The sequence below is a fragment of the Tachysurus fulvidraco genome, chromosome 18 (assembly GCF_022655615.1).
Source record: "Tachysurus fulvidraco isolate hzauxx_2018 chromosome 18, HZAU_PFXX_2.0, whole genome shotgun sequence".
Taxonomy (NCBI): domain Eukaryota; kingdom Metazoa; phylum Chordata; class Actinopteri; order Siluriformes; family Bagridae; genus Tachysurus; species Tachysurus fulvidraco.
The window spans coordinates 11,058,656-11,074,124 of record NC_062535.1 but is presented as its reverse complement, the minus strand read 5'-3'; the positions used below and the strand labels follow the sequence as shown (position 1 = coordinate 11,074,124).

At 38.8% G+C, this 15,469-nt stretch overlaps 1 protein-coding gene across 6 annotated transcripts in view; it reads right to left on the bottom strand.

Annotated features, from left to right (window-relative positions):
• The window catches only part of atp11a (ATPase phospholipid transporting 11A), an 80,291-nt gene that overhangs the window by 34,951 nt on the left and 29,871 nt on the right, over positions 1 to 15,469 (bottom strand). For all 6 annotated transcript variants that reach the window (XM_027156396.2, XM_027156398.2, XM_047803126.1 and 3 more), the window contains exons 2-13: positions 10,508 to 10,630; positions 9,648 to 9,737; positions 9,476 to 9,556; positions 8,891 to 8,998; positions 6,529 to 6,657; positions 6,155 to 6,258; positions 5,030 to 5,080; positions 4,682 to 4,746; positions 2,961 to 3,042; positions 2,305 to 2,455; positions 1,174 to 1,371; positions 776 to 949 (exon numbers count right to left, since the gene is read on the bottom strand). In XM_027156396.2, coding sequence (XP_027012197.2) covers positions 776 to 949; positions 1,174 to 1,371; positions 2,305 to 2,455; positions 2,961 to 3,042; positions 4,682 to 4,746; positions 5,030 to 5,080; positions 6,155 to 6,258; positions 6,529 to 6,657; positions 8,891 to 8,998; positions 9,476 to 9,556; positions 9,648 to 9,737; positions 10,508 to 10,630 — 1,356 coding nt within the window. The remainder of the gene's footprint in view (positions 1 to 775; positions 950 to 1,173; positions 1,372 to 2,304; positions 2,456 to 2,960; positions 3,043 to 4,681; positions 4,747 to 5,029; positions 5,081 to 6,154; positions 6,259 to 6,528; positions 6,658 to 8,890; positions 8,999 to 9,475; positions 9,557 to 9,647; positions 9,738 to 10,507; positions 10,631 to 15,469) is intronic.

Here is a 15,469-nt window from a genome sequence, read left to right as displayed (position 1 = left end):
CTGTGTAGGATGTGAAAGACAATTCATTAGAAAAATTTGTTTTTATCAATGATTTTTTTTTTAATTGTTTTTATCAATGCAGAAGTATAGACTGAATACTAGAAATTTTCCAATAGTCAGTCACTATTTTTCTCATCTAAAGGTCAACATACCGTAAATGTAATATTACAACAATTAAAAAAAAAAAAAAGGTCCCTATAAATTAGGTGTAACGTACTAATACAACATGAACTAAACAAAAGCCCTATTCGGACGAGACTAGTTTTACGTGGGGACGTGGAGTAATGCAATTTTACCTCAGGACGTCTGTAATATTAATTGGCCAATTCACACGGGACAAGACATCTCAGTTAAACTAGCAGAAGTGGGAGGGGTAACTCGCTTTACGCACCACAGTAACCTCTTTGTCGCCATGTGCGTATGACATTGCTTCCTGTTTCAAGCGCCTCCATGCTTGCAAAACGTCCCAAAAACTACTTTTAAACAGGAAATGACGTAATTTTACCGTACATATTTACAGCGGGTCTATTCGGACGGGATTAGTATTACCTGAGGTAATTTTTCCGGACCTTTTTACAGAAGATAAAAGTCACCGTAATCTTTACTAACATTGTCCGTAATGATTACCGAGATGGCACATTCGGACAGGACTAAAATCACAGAGAAGCTCTGGTAATAATTACTTTACCCCCACGTCCTCACGTAAAACTAGTCCCGTCCAAATAGGGCTAAAGAAAAAGATATTTTTTATATTTCTAGCAGGATTATGGCTCACTTTTCTCTCGCTGCAGGGTGACGAGTCGATCATGTCGATGCTGCTGGCTCCAGATATGATCTGGCCATTACAGATGACGTGTGGTACATACACATGGCCATCCACACAGCACTCGATAAACTCCATGTTGTTTTCCGTTAGAGTTCCTGTCTTATCAGTGAAGACATACTCCACCTGAGAAAAACAGACACAGATGACGGTTAACAGAGGTTTTTGCAGTTTGCAAAAAATAAATAAAATAAAAAATTGAGTGCAATTACACTGTATAAATTGAATCGATAAAAAAACAAATGATATTTATCTAGTTAATTCATTCATATCATTTAAAAATAAATTTTAAAAAAATTTAATAAAAGTTGAAATACTCATCCAAACAGTACTGTCTGGTTGGCTCTCACCTGCCCGAGTTCTTCGTTAAGATCCGAGGTGTTAACAAGTGCTCCCTCTCCCAGCTCTTCGTCGAACATCTCGTCATCCCAAGTAATAAAATAAGAGCCCAGAAACTTCTGCATTTCCACAGTCACGTACATGGACACAGGAATGATGTAGTTGAAGAGGACCATAAAAGCCAGGAAGTCCGTGAAGGCCCGTATCAACTTAGGGTTAGAATATTAAAAAAAGTAGCGTGTTCAATCAAATATTTGTATTTATTTTATTTTTACAATCTAAACACACAAATCTAGCAATATAGCTGACTAGCAATTATTTCCATCGTTATCTCTTGACAAAGTAATCAGAAAGTTTAACATTTTCCTCAGATTTGAGAGCTAATTCCTAACAAATACATTTCTGAGGTAATCTGCACTGTAACCAAACATTCCTCACAGTGTGCTACAGTAATTGCCCTCATGTGAACACTACAAGAAATTTTCACATTTGAACGTGTTATAAGTTAAAGACAAACACACAAGGTATTAACAACGTGCTTTCAAAGCAGAAAGAAAACACAATCTGCTAACAACCAGAGCTGGCATGGGCTAGCATATTTAGCTTCTTTGAGTCTTTTGTCCAAACAACATTGTAGAGACATAGCAATGATGAAAAGTAAACAAAATCATCTAGGGGTATAAACATTCTCCTCAGACGTGTTAGTAAATTACTTATGTTATGACTAAAACTGCACTTCGGTTACACATAGCATTACCTGCTAACTAAACTTCAGTGTCTTCTGCCAAACTGGGAAACAACACTGATGTACAATTTAATGTCAATACCACAAAAAATGTTTGTTGTGAGCTCACTGAAGTTACGACTAATATTAATTAAAGAGTCATAACTCTACGTTCTAATTGTTCCATGTTCAGTAAGAATAATTCATTATAATTCTAGTACACAAGTAACAAATTAGAATTACTCTGTGTGCTCTGTCTAATAGAGTTTTAAAATTATGTGTTAGTAAACAAAAGGGAAGCTTACTGGTCAGCCATACTGAAACAGGCATTAATTAAAAGCTTCACAAGAATCTACAAAACACAGTCTGATACAGGAAAAGTCTTTTAGGAAATAGATTTCTGGTGTACTGGACATACTACATGACGTTGGCGCTCAGTCTCTGTTTTTTGGTTGTACCAGGGTTCATCTCGGTTGGGGTTGGCCTGCCACATGTACTTGAGGACAGTGTTGATTAGAGCTTTACTGATCAAGATGCAGAGATAAACCACCAGGTACGCATTCATAGACCTGCAAAAGCAGAAGAAAAAAAAAGTTCCTCTGATTTAATGTCAAGGACAAGATTATAGAAAAAGAAATGTAAAAAAAAATATATCAATGAGCTTGTACAGAGATTTGGAGAAGGGTCAACGAGTTTGTTATAGCTCAAACTAAGTTTCAATAGATCCTCTGCTGTATAACCTGAAGATTGTCACTTCTATTAGATCACAGCAGCTATCAGTAGAGTTATTAAGGAAATAAGGCCCGGAAATTACGTTCTAAAAAGATCACAGTGACACAGAATTATGTCCCATCCACCGACCTTTAACTGCCTTCTATAAACTTCTGAGTGAAACTGGATATTGCACATCTAGCACAAGTAATTACAAATCATTGAGTAGGCAATCTGCGGTGCTTACCTAACAAGGTAAAAACATTACATTACAAACCGCAGTCTAGTGTTATTTACTCAGAAAACTGTAATAGGAACTAGAATGCATTAAGTAAAGTAAATATAATGAATAATAAATCTTACTTTTCTACAGCAGAGCGTTTCTGGGATTTGGACTGGTAGTTCAGGGCCATTTTGGTCTCCATGCCAGTGTAGATAGCCACAGCTGCATGATAAATACACAAATGATAAATACAGTAAATGGTAATTGTTAAATAGTGTTTTTTACCGAGCTAGGCATACACACACATACACATTATAAACATATTTACATTTACATTTCAGGCATTTAGCAGACATCCTTATCCAGAGTGACTTACATTTTATTACAATTTATACAGCTGAGCAATTGAGGGTTAAGGGCCTTGCTCAGGAGCCCAGCAGTGGCAGCTTAATGGATCTGGGAGTCAACCCCATGACATTCCGATCAGTAGTCCAACGCCTTAAACACTATTCTACCACATCCCCACATATTGCTTGTATACATTTCCTGCTAAGAGTTAGCCATCTTTCCATCTCTCTATCCACAACTAAAGATGTTTAAAGACCGGTATGAACATGATTTTATGCATGCTGCTGATATATGATTGGTTATTAGGAACGTGCACAAGAACGTGCAGAAGTACAGATGTCGGTAATAAAGTGACTATCTGATGCATCTTTAAGCAAACTAAAAGTGGTACAAATTCTTACATAAAAAAAAAAAATACACGCTGTGTATTCCTTATATGCTTTAAGTAATTCAGGGTTACATGAACTAAACTGTGAAAGATTAGATTTGTGTGAATATAGTGTATATCAAATGTACAGGGTGTTTTTAAGCTTCGCGTCGTTTTCCTGACTGCAGGGAACTGCTTGATTTAATGACCCCTTCTTTCATAAAAAAAAAAATTAAGGACTTCCACACTCACAGCCCTAATATGAGCCTAGCAAGGATTCTGAAGTAGACAATGGTCTCTCTTTCTTGCTCTTGGTACAATTAAGGACTTCATTCTGATCCTTCAGTCCCTTCAACAACTCATTTAATTACAGTGGGAATGGAGCGAGAGAACGGCTTAACGAGCCAAATCACAGCTTTCCCACTCCCTTGCTTTATCTCTCTCATTCTTGCTCTCCTGCTCATATTCTTTCTTTTACAATTTGCCCTCTTATACCGTTCTCACCCTCTCGACCATCGTCTTTATCCGACTGGGATTTCAGCTGTGGCTAGACTATTTCAGTCTCATAACACAGCCCCGGCAAATAAATAAATAGAATTTAAAAAAATAATAAATTAATAAAAATAAAAAAAATCCAAGAAATTTTAAGTGTACTTAAATCTAGTGTACATAAACCCTTATTAATTCATTAATATTAATTATGTATACACAGCACTGTAAAATTGCGGCTCAGAGATTGTTGATTCATTTCCGAACCGGACCGAACACTGCTGTTTCTATAGTAACAACAATATAATCTAAGGCTAATAATAATCCTAAAAAAACAGTTGTTTAAAAACAATCATTAAGATAAGTTTGCTGTAAGGAGATGTTTAATTAAAATGCATAGAAGTTCAATTTTCCACCACAGTAAAGTCTTCAGCAAGAATTTCAGCTGCTTCACAGTAACAGTAATAGTTCCAGTTTCACAGTAACACACTAAATGACAGTTTTGATGCTTTAATCTAGACTCCACAATTTTGCATGAACTGTTGGCAAGCTAAAAGAGTAATAAAACACTTGAGACGTGCTGTTATAGGAAAATATTCCTAGTAGCTTTTTTGTCCTGAAAGATTGCTAAGATTGCATTAAACACATTTTTATTACCATATATGAACTCGGTGTTTTTCAGCGTAGCCCCTCGCAGCAGCAGGTTTTCTGAGCCCAGAGGTCTAAAAACAGAGATTAAATTCAATACAGTATACGCATAACATCGGATGGGCACATTCCCTGAATTTTAAAAAGGTGAAAGAATACGGTGTAATGGATTACATCTCACAAAGCGGATGGCAAACTGCTGCCTCAGATATGTTAACTTTAGGCTTTACTCCAATAGAGATGTGCTCTTTGAAAGCTACTGTATAAAGGGCTAAATTCAATATTGCACATTCCATCTTTCTTGTACACACAAACTCCTTTAATTAGGGGTCAGCAGCAGCCTGTGTATGGATTTACCTCGCAATGGGCTCATCTCGGTCCAAGTAAATATTGATGCGTCCCACAAATCTAGACAGAGAGAAGCACAAAATAAGAAGTCGATACAGATATCAGGTATCGGTCTGAAAACATGCTCATATACTTGTTAAAAAAGTCTCAGATACTGATATGATGCATCATACAGTTATTGCACATTGTCAGGATTAGATGTGACATGTATTTTCCCTATATAATGTATTAAAGTATATTAAAACCATGTGACATTCAATTAGTATATGATGTCAGGATTATCAAGCTGATGTATTTTATATACATATATATCCGACATTATGCATTATGTACATTACTGCTATTGCCATTACTACTATTATGTATCTTATGTATTATCTTTGCTTTATAAAAATGTCAAAACTACAGCGGCTTCTGACAAAGTAACTGAACAAAAAATAATAAAAATTGTAACCCTAAAACTCAACATGGCGAGTACATTACTAATAGCAAACACTGACTATGTGAGAAAAATTGCTGGATTCTAGCTGAGTGAAAATAACAGCTCTAGACTAGTATATTGTTATTGATGCTCAGCCACTATACTGTAGGCCAATAACAATCATGAAACAAAAGTACTTATATCATCAGCTGCTGCTTTGTGTTCTTCATTGTGCCCAAATATCAGGCAATTCATCTAGCTAGCTAATGCAATTCATCTGAACTCAACTAGAATATAGCGTAAAAAAGAATGAATTGTGCAACAGAAAAATCTGTAAATCAGTAAAGAAAAACTGTACTTTTCATGGTCACCATTTAAACCAACCATTAACAGAGCTGAATAAAATGTTCCTTAATTGACATCCCCGATACATTAATAGCACATCGGTTACTAGTAATAACCATTAAAGAATGTGTTAAAGCCGTGCTCGAGCACACGAGTATATTGCGTTTGGCAATTTATTGCTCAATTTATTGCTCAGTTGCTCTTGGATGAATGTTCGTTCACGCATTTTAGTGTTAAATCTAAATATGTGTGATGTGACAGAAGAGCGAGTCTCTGATACTGTATATTGTGTGTGTTGCAGCCACACACGTATGTGACCTTTGAGTTGCTGAGGTTGAGCTGTTTATATGACAAGGGTAAGGGCTCACTTGTACAGGTCTGGTTGGGGTTGTTCACATTCTATCGTGGCCTGCAGTTGGTCCACCTCCTTCTCTGTATTAAAGGCCTTGGTGTCCTGAACGGCATAATAGGTCTTTGTGTGGAGAGAAGAGAATAACAGTGAGCGGTCAGAATGCCAAGGACACACACACACACACACACACACACACACACACAGTCTAAAGAATTCAATTTCAGTTGCACCAGCTCAGATTACAACTCACTTCAACTACAACTACAAGAAAAAAGAAAACAATCAACATGAAGTCTAATTTTCCTGCAGACTCTTCAGCGATCCACTTTTCACTCCTCCTCCTAGAGACGTGTGAGTGTTGTAACACACACCGCATTGTGCCTTAATCACCTTGTGACTGGACTCGCCATCCAAGCTGGCAGTGGTGACGAAACATGTGCCATCGTCTCTGCTGGTTGAAAGCAGGATCAGGTCACACGGGAACGTCTCATCCTCCTTCACCAGCACCACGTCACCCACCTGCCGCGCACAAACATACACGATCGGCCGTAGCAAGGCTGTTAAGATCAATTACACTACAAAGGTGAGAGTCATTAAGATTCATAAAATCGATCGAGTCCAAAATAATTGATTGATGGTTACTGAAGCTCCTTAACTCTAATCTACTGTAAGCATTAAACACTAAAGGAAACCGTGCTGAGAGAAAAATAAATCTTTGTTCTGCAAAAGAAAGAGCTATGATGTCATTAGCACGCTCTTATCAAAGCTGGGCTGCCCAACACACACCCTATTCACACTCTGGACAGCAGCCAATGCCGGCTGTAGAGAAAATGACATGAACAATTGATGTTTAAACACTATGATTTAACATCCTAAACGGCTCATTTTAAGTACACAAATACACACGGCAACATAAATCTATCACGATGATGGGCAGATCTGGGGCGCTGTCGCCATCGGCTGAGATTGAATGTTGCATAACAGATTATAGGTGCTGACTGGATTATGCTTTTAAATGAATCATCGAGTTCAGTCCATCATGTTGTTTCATTGCTAAATAACATATAAATGTCAGAGTAAAAATATGCATCAGGATTGGGGTTCGAGCCACCGTACAGTGTGACATATTTAACATATTCATTCATATGGGATTCCATGAAAATCCAAAAAAAATCCATATCTCGTTTGAACACGTTCTAAAGGAATACTCAAGCATTTTTCTCTGTACAGAAACAGAACAGTTTATTTATTGCTCTTATAACACAATGCCGGCATCAATTTTCAAGGGAAATAAATTCAACAGAATTTCAAACGGTAGATAAAGAGAGAGATTTATTTTTTTTTTACTATAAAACAACAGCAGCGAGATAAAGTACTTTACTTTAATACTAATAAGAACTCCAGGATTTTTCTTGGTTTCCTTTCCTTTGTAAGACTTCTAAACACACAAGTTTCTCAATAAAAGCATTGTCTAATGTGAAGCACAAAACAGTGCGTTAATGTGTGTTTCCTATTTTACAGAGATCAAATGTTGGAGATTGTTCACTGTGTAGCAGAAAAGCATGTGTAAGTCCTGAGTGCAGAGGAAGAACAGAGAAGCTGTTTAATTGAAACGTACTGTAGGAGTCGGAGCAGTCGTGGAATTCAGTCAGTAAATGTTTCCGAACAACATTTTTCTACAATGGAATAATGAATGATTCAAAATAATAAATAAGGTTGAACTGATTCAAGATTTTTACTTAGTGAATACACAGTGAAATAAAATCCCAGCTTCTTCCTCCTGGACTTCTATAAATAAACCCCATTTAAGTTGAAAATAATAATGAATAGAAATAATAAGAATGAAAAGGATATACATGTAATAGAATGCGATGTGCAAAATGTTTACACGTTACATGTAGTAATATGTAAAGACATGTCTGTGTTAAGGAGCCTGATGGCCTGAGGGAAGAAGCTCCTCTTGATTTGTAGACATCAGGCTGAGAAGCGTTTACACTTTAATCTGGATAAAACTGAATCAAATTTTTTATACTACAATTTTCAGTTTGTATTTAGCTGCCCTTAGACTTCAAGTTATGCATGACCAGTTGTTTTTTTTTCCCTGCACAAAAATCTCCTTGTCTGTAGGAATCTCACATGTTGATGCACTGAATAAAGACTAGACTAAAAAAAACACAAGAGTATTTCTTTTATTCTGTAAAGCAATTGCTGAGAATTGCCCTGCAAGAAATGGCTCTAACTGGAAAAAAAAGGAACTTGAAATTTGGGGGAAAAAAAAAAAAAAGCAATCCTGAATTATTTAAAGTACAAATACTTCATGTCTTTCATATTTCCAAGTCACATCACAGGTTTTCTAGGGTTTCTGATCGAGAGCCTCTGATGTCTCTGTAGTAAAAATAACTTCACCGTGAACTTGTGTACACAAAGCTGCTCGTTCTGTCTGTCATCTTAGCAAACCTCAGCTGACAAACTCTAACTGGGACGATGCTGTCAGCTGAATTGAATTAGAGCCAATAAAAGTGGCTAGTTTTCTCCAATGAGCTCATACAAAGCCCCAGTTCCTGAATATAACGAATCCCTTATAAATGGGAATACAGAGCCATTGTCCGTGCTAAAGGTCAATGTCTTTCATAAAGCATTTCAAATGACACTTTGATGTGTCACCATAATGTTAAGTCAACGGCGACCCTGCGGTCAATAAAAGACTGACGTAACATATAATCTGTATCGTGTTTCCTGTTAAGATTCATACCTGCAGATTGCGACTCTGCTTGCGAACCACTTTGCCTTTTTGGACGACTTGGACAGGACACCGGTTGATGGCTTTGTCTGCCTTGTGCCTGAGCCAGTCCTCATAGCCCTGTATCGAAAAGGAGAGAGAGAGACAGAGAGTGTGAGTGAGTGAGTGAGTGAGTGAGTGAGTGAGTGAGTGAGTGAGTGAGTGGGAGAGGGAGAGAGAGAAGGAGTGTAGGACATGAGAGATGAGATAACCCTGTTTTCTGAGAGTGTATATAAAATATATATTGTGATGCTTGCAGACAACTTCACAACATGCACCGAAGAAAAATAAAAATAAATAGATAGATAGATAGATAGATAGATAGATAGATAGATAGATAGATAGATAGATAGATAGATAGATAGATAGATAGATAGATAGATAGATAGATAGATAGATAGATAGATAGATAAATAAAGTGGCAGAAAAACTTATGTCATAATTGTGGGAAATTAATGAACTGATTTAATTTAATTCAATTAATTGACTGATTTTTACAAAATTAATAGATAAATAACATTTAAAAAAATTAGAAACCCAAGGAATTCACTTGCTTACCTGTTTAATAGCGGTTACAGTGATGACAAAGAAAAGTGGTAAGCCACTGGTGATGGGACTGGTGGGAGTGTCGATGATTAACTGCAGAGAGAGATACAAGTGAGAGTTTTGCAGTCTGTTTGTCCCGAGCTGGACACTTCTACCAAAAACACTTTGTTTCACTGAGGCTTACCTGTACAAGAAAGATGATGAGAAAGTAGAAATTTGCGATCCTTCTAAACTGTTCAAACAGATTCTTCGGAATGAAGTTCCAAAAAGTGTACTGTAGGAAGACGGAGTTAGAAAAAGGATTTAATTCAACATGGACGCTGTCACCTGCCACTATTTTACCCCGCACTCTATACCACTTTCTATTACTCACATCCCTTTTACTTTCATTTCACACTTTTCTACCAGTTTTACACATCTACTTCTAAAGCCATTTACACGACCCTTTCTATTATTAGTGACTATTTATGACACTTTTCTACACAATTACACCTGGTTCACATTTTAAACTTCCCCTTATTTTATACTACAGTACCCACTTCTGCTTCTTTTGGTGCTTGTCGTGGCCTAATGGTTAGCAAGTCTGACTCATAATCCTAAGGTTGTGGGTTCGAGTCTCGGGCCGGCCACGACTGAGGTGCCCTTGAACAAGGCACCGAACCCCCCAACTGCTCCCCGGGCGCCGCAGCATAAATGGCTGCCCACTGCTCCGGGTGTGTGTTCACGGTGTGTGTGTGCACTTTGGATGGGTCAAATGCAGAGAACGAATTCTGAGTATGGGTCACCGTACTTAGCCGTATGTCACGTCATTTTCACTTTCATCTTTTTACAATAATTAAAAAAAAAAAAAACCTAGAAAGGAAGTTCATTTTCAACAAGTAACATCTTAATGAAAATGCCTGCAAAGGATCGACTTCCAGATCATTAAATGAAGTGCTGTTCTAAGGTACAGTGTTCAATATAGTGTGCTTTAATTTAATCTGTGCATGGATGAGACTCTTCTTGTGGCAATCATGTTGAAGGAGTTTCAGAATCATGTCAAACCTTGGAGGAGACTATTCTGTTGTCAGGGAACCTCTGAGGGATGTAGGCCTCGGTGCCAGGTGGTGGCACTTTCTGTGCGATATACACTGTCCTGCTGTCCACCCAGTTCTCCTCCCCTGCACACTGTACAGACACAGAGAGAGAGAGAGAGAGAGAGAGAGTTAGTCGTTTACTTACTAACTAATAGAATCTTTCTTCCATTCATCGTCTTCCCTTTTTCCAGTCTGAGAGTGACTCTCTCAGAGCTCTTATGGGTAATGAAAGCTATGACCTACACAGCTGCACTTCTACAGAATACCATTCAGCCAATTAAAGACTGGATAACATTTCTCTCTGAATAGCCCATGATCATCAAATTACCCCCAAAGAGCTTAATTATATCAGAAAGTTATATTTGATTCTGTCGCACTCAAAGTGCTCTTTTTGGTGCCACACTTGACGCCTCTCGGATACTCCCGAAAAAAGCTGTCCCTAAAGACTCTTATGGATACTCTACACTAACTTCATGCTCTGAAAGCTTGCCCAATTCAGTCATTGACAGCAGGACAATTTTACCCTGGTTGCACTCCAAATACACCATGACCCTCATAATTGAACATAAAAGCTCACACATAAATGCACTGGGTTATAAACAGGGTTGCAAAAAAATAGTTAGAAATAAACCGTAGTTGCCATGAGCATCAGATGTCGCAGCAATCCTTGGCAAGGAGCTTAAGAGAGAAAAACTAGCCAATGGTTGTAGTTTGTTAGGTAAAATATGTGGAAGAGGGTAGACAGCACTTTCCTCAGAGTTTGGTAGCCTGGTTAAGCTGTTGAGCTACCAATGGGAAGGTTGGGAGTTTAAATCCCAGGTCCAGTAAGCTGCCACTGCTGGGCCCTTAATCAAGGCCATCAAGCCTCAATTGCTCAGGTGTATAAGAATGAGCTAAAATGCAAGTCGCTCTGGATAAAGGCGTCTGCCAAATGTCGTTAAATGTAAATGTTTAGCTGCCTGATGATGTTCCAAAAAATGTCAGAGCTAGCTTCATGTATCCACAAGGACGTATGTGCTAGCTTTCCACTCTCCCCTATTGAAAGCTGTAAAGTAATCAGAGAAAGGTACTTAGCAAAGGAATTAGGAAAGTGACTAGATCGTGAGAAACCCACAAGGAAAAATAATGCAACAGCATAAGTATGATTTTTACGTATGAATACACCTGATCCTGGAAGACCAGAGAGAAATTTATAGAGCATGTCCACACAAACGTAATCATGAACATGTAACAAAGTCTGTGAAACGTTTCATTATCCGAAACTCTATCTATTATTAAAACTGAATAGAATATGGCACAACTACAACTGCTACTGGAGATCAACCAGCAAGTCAGTGACAGCATAAAGAACGCATTAGACTCAGAGTAAGAAACTCGACTCCTGCCTCAGCAGCATTTTCCCGAAGCCAGTACAGAAATAACTGGAATTGCTATTTGCTGGGAAAAGATTGAAGAATGGAGTCACTTCAGAAAATAAAACATCTCTAAGTGAAGTAATTAGTGAAGCAATAACTCTCAAGATGTCCTTGACTTGTTTCGGTCTCATCTGTATGATGACCAGCTCTTCTGTATGAGCCATTTAAAAGAGTCAGCAGATAGTAAGAGCTTGTAGTTACTGGAAAAAATTTTTTTTTAAATATAGCTGGGAAGAAATCATACTTGACAGCTAACAACTTAGCACGGTAACTTTAGCGCAATAGCATCTTTTTTTATCATTTATTTAGAATGTATCTGATCAGATGTAAGAGGTACATCTTTTTTCTGACTTTCTTATAACATGGAAAACAAGATAGCTACAACTGGGAACGGGTGAGCGTGATCACTCATTGTCATGGCTTTAATTCACAGCAACATTAGCAAGCCACCCTTGCTTGGAAGATTTATGTAGCTCAGCATGAAAAAACAATTTCAACCCGTTAGCATTTCATACACTTCTCCTCACTAATCAAGCTCCATTCTGACTCATCGTTCGAGAGACCGGCTTCCATATGGCTCGTCATTTACTACTTCTCAACGTCAACTAGAGTTTACATCAGGGTTTGCATGTACTGCTGGGAAACAGGCTTAATTATCGTGTGTGTGTGTGTGTGTGTGTGTGTGTGTGTGTGTGTGTGTGTGTGTGTGTGTGTGTGTGTGTGTTTGTGCTTGTGCTGGGCAAATACTGGGCAGTGAGGCTCTGTCAATATTTTTCTGGTCTAATCTAGCCTTCCCACACACAGAGAGACACACAAACACACACAGACAGCCTAATGCTGTTTTGTCTGAGTCGGACACTACGGGTGAGTGAAATGCTACATCATAGCAGGAATGACTGGATTGGTTAAACACATCAGCCAATCAGAGAGGAATTAGTTGTTATGAGACTTTCAGTGCAGTGAGAACCCGACGTGTGCTGTAACAGGAAGATGTCAACAGTATGGTGTGATCAGGTTCAACATGAGGAAGGATCACTATTTCAATTCCAAAGGTTTTCCTTTAACAGTATGATTTAACCCAGAGATTTTCCTCTTAAACTACTGAAAACTTTACTTTTATTTATTGCAATATATTAATGAATGACACATCATTAGACCTTTATATATGTGTTTATCACTTGCGTACGTTTTAGCAGCTATACACATGTCTATATAGTCGCTCCCTCAGACACCTTGTTTAAAAATAGTTCTTTTCAAAAACACACACACACTCGTGCTGTGGAGTAACACACTCATATCAAGCACATATTAAAGATAGGTTGGGTTTAGACAGGGAACGGTGCTGTGTTGTGGCAGCACTGTGCCCTAGTTTTAAAGACACTCAGATTACATGTGCACCACGTACACACACACACTGCTCTAACTACCAACTGACCAGCCGAGCAGCTAAACTTACAACACCTCTCTGGTGCCAGCTCTACCACATACACACACACACACTTTTCCAGTCCTCTTCATACCACAACTCCATTATAAGGAACTGCACTGTATAATAAACCAATAAAAAAACAGAAGTACACACACATTCATTTATATTCATTCTATAATATCTAAGAATCCTGGAAAGCCATCAGTCTCACAGTACTTTTCACTTCCTGGTTTCAGCTCACGGTACGATGGTAATAGTTTAGTGTTTATTGGATTAAAGTAGGTGAGCATGCAGGAGCTCCAGCGTGGGCTTTCAGGAGTTTAGTGAGACTAAAAGCAGCAGGTTGAGGTGCTTTGAGTTTCAATAACCCAGGAAAGACTGAAGCTTGAAATTGAATTTGAGAAGCGTGACGTCAAATTGGCCAAAGGCCGAAGAGCTCTCTCTGTATGTGTGTGAGGAAATGAGCACCCTGCACTTACATCCACTATGAAATAGCAAGGGATCATTTCCATGTCACAGGATGGGATGAGACAGGACAGGACAGGACAGGATGAAACAGGACAGGACGCAATGAGATAGGACGGGTCAGGACAGGGCGGGTCAGGACAGGACGGAATGAGACAAGACGGGACAGGACGGGATGAGACAGGACAGGACAGCAAGGGATGAGACAGGACGGGTCAGGACAGGACGGGATGAGATGAGACAGGACAGGATGGGATGAGACAGGACAGGAAAGGAAAGGACGGAAAGAGACAGGACAGGATGAGACAGGACAGGACGGGACAGGACTGGACAGGGAGGGATGAGACAGGACAGGAAGTGATGAGACGGAACAGGACGAGACAGGACAGGACAGGACATGAAGGGACTGGAAGATTTAGCAGACGGTCATGGCTGAAACATGATACACATGTAGACATGCATTAACACACAGACAGCAGGCCATTTACTAATAGACAGTATGGATGCTTACGACAGCAAAATATGATGATGACGAGAAAGAAGCAGCTCATGTTACTCATAAACATCAGCAGATGGGTGTAATTAAGTCATGTGACAAAAGCAAACATGCGTGGTCATCTCTTTCTTCTATTTGTTAGTGTGCGTGTGTGTGTGTGTGTGTGTGTGTGTGTGTGTAATTTGCTGCATCACTGCCACTGTGTGAAATTAAGCATCTTTTTTTAATATCTAAAGCATCTCTTTCTGAAAAGCAACAAGAAGAGAGGTCACTGCTTTAAAATCATATGAAAAAAACCTTTACACTCTCACCAGCTCAAGCTTTAGGTCTCTAAATCCCAAAAGTGAATCTGGCTGTTGCACTCTGATTAGCTACTTATACATCCACACAGTCTACCGGTTTTTGTGGTCAAACAAGTCACAGATATAATCTGTGGGATTTTCCCAGGTACATGTAGAATTAATGAACAAAACTGAAAGTAGATGTTCATCTTATATCGAGATAATATCTGGCAGCATGCTGTAAGTGGTAGAAAACAAACAACACAAAAAAAAAAACATATGCTCATTGTGTGATCAGATTTGAGCTTGACCCAACAAAAAGTAACAAAATAAATAACATGACAGAGCAATAAATGTAGGAGAAACATGTCTGCAGTTCAGTAACCAGGTCCTTGTAACTATGGATGGAGGAAAGACAGGCGGCCAGGCGCAGGCGGCCAGACAGAAAGACAGAAAGCAAACAAGAAAGAAAGAAAGAAGTTAATAAAATCCTCCCTTGGTTTGATGAATCTCTTTGCTCCGACATGCTAAGTGTACAGTGCTGAGTGTACAGTATTTGGCACCAACAGCATGGCGCCAAGCCTCTTACCTGCTGCAGCTGGAGGTGTGATGGTGTACACAGTGTACAAAATGTGCATGCCTTTATAACCACAATTTAATTCCAGCATCATCACAAGCACAAGTCCAAATCTTATTACAGACATCAGGACTGGGGGACAACAGAGACACGTCCTGATCATGATGTAGAGCTACAGGACATTCAGCACAGTGCTTAAGACTGGGGCTCATTGCTATTCGGTCCATTATCTCAGTGTCCGTGCATCTCTCCATCTCTTCCTCTTGC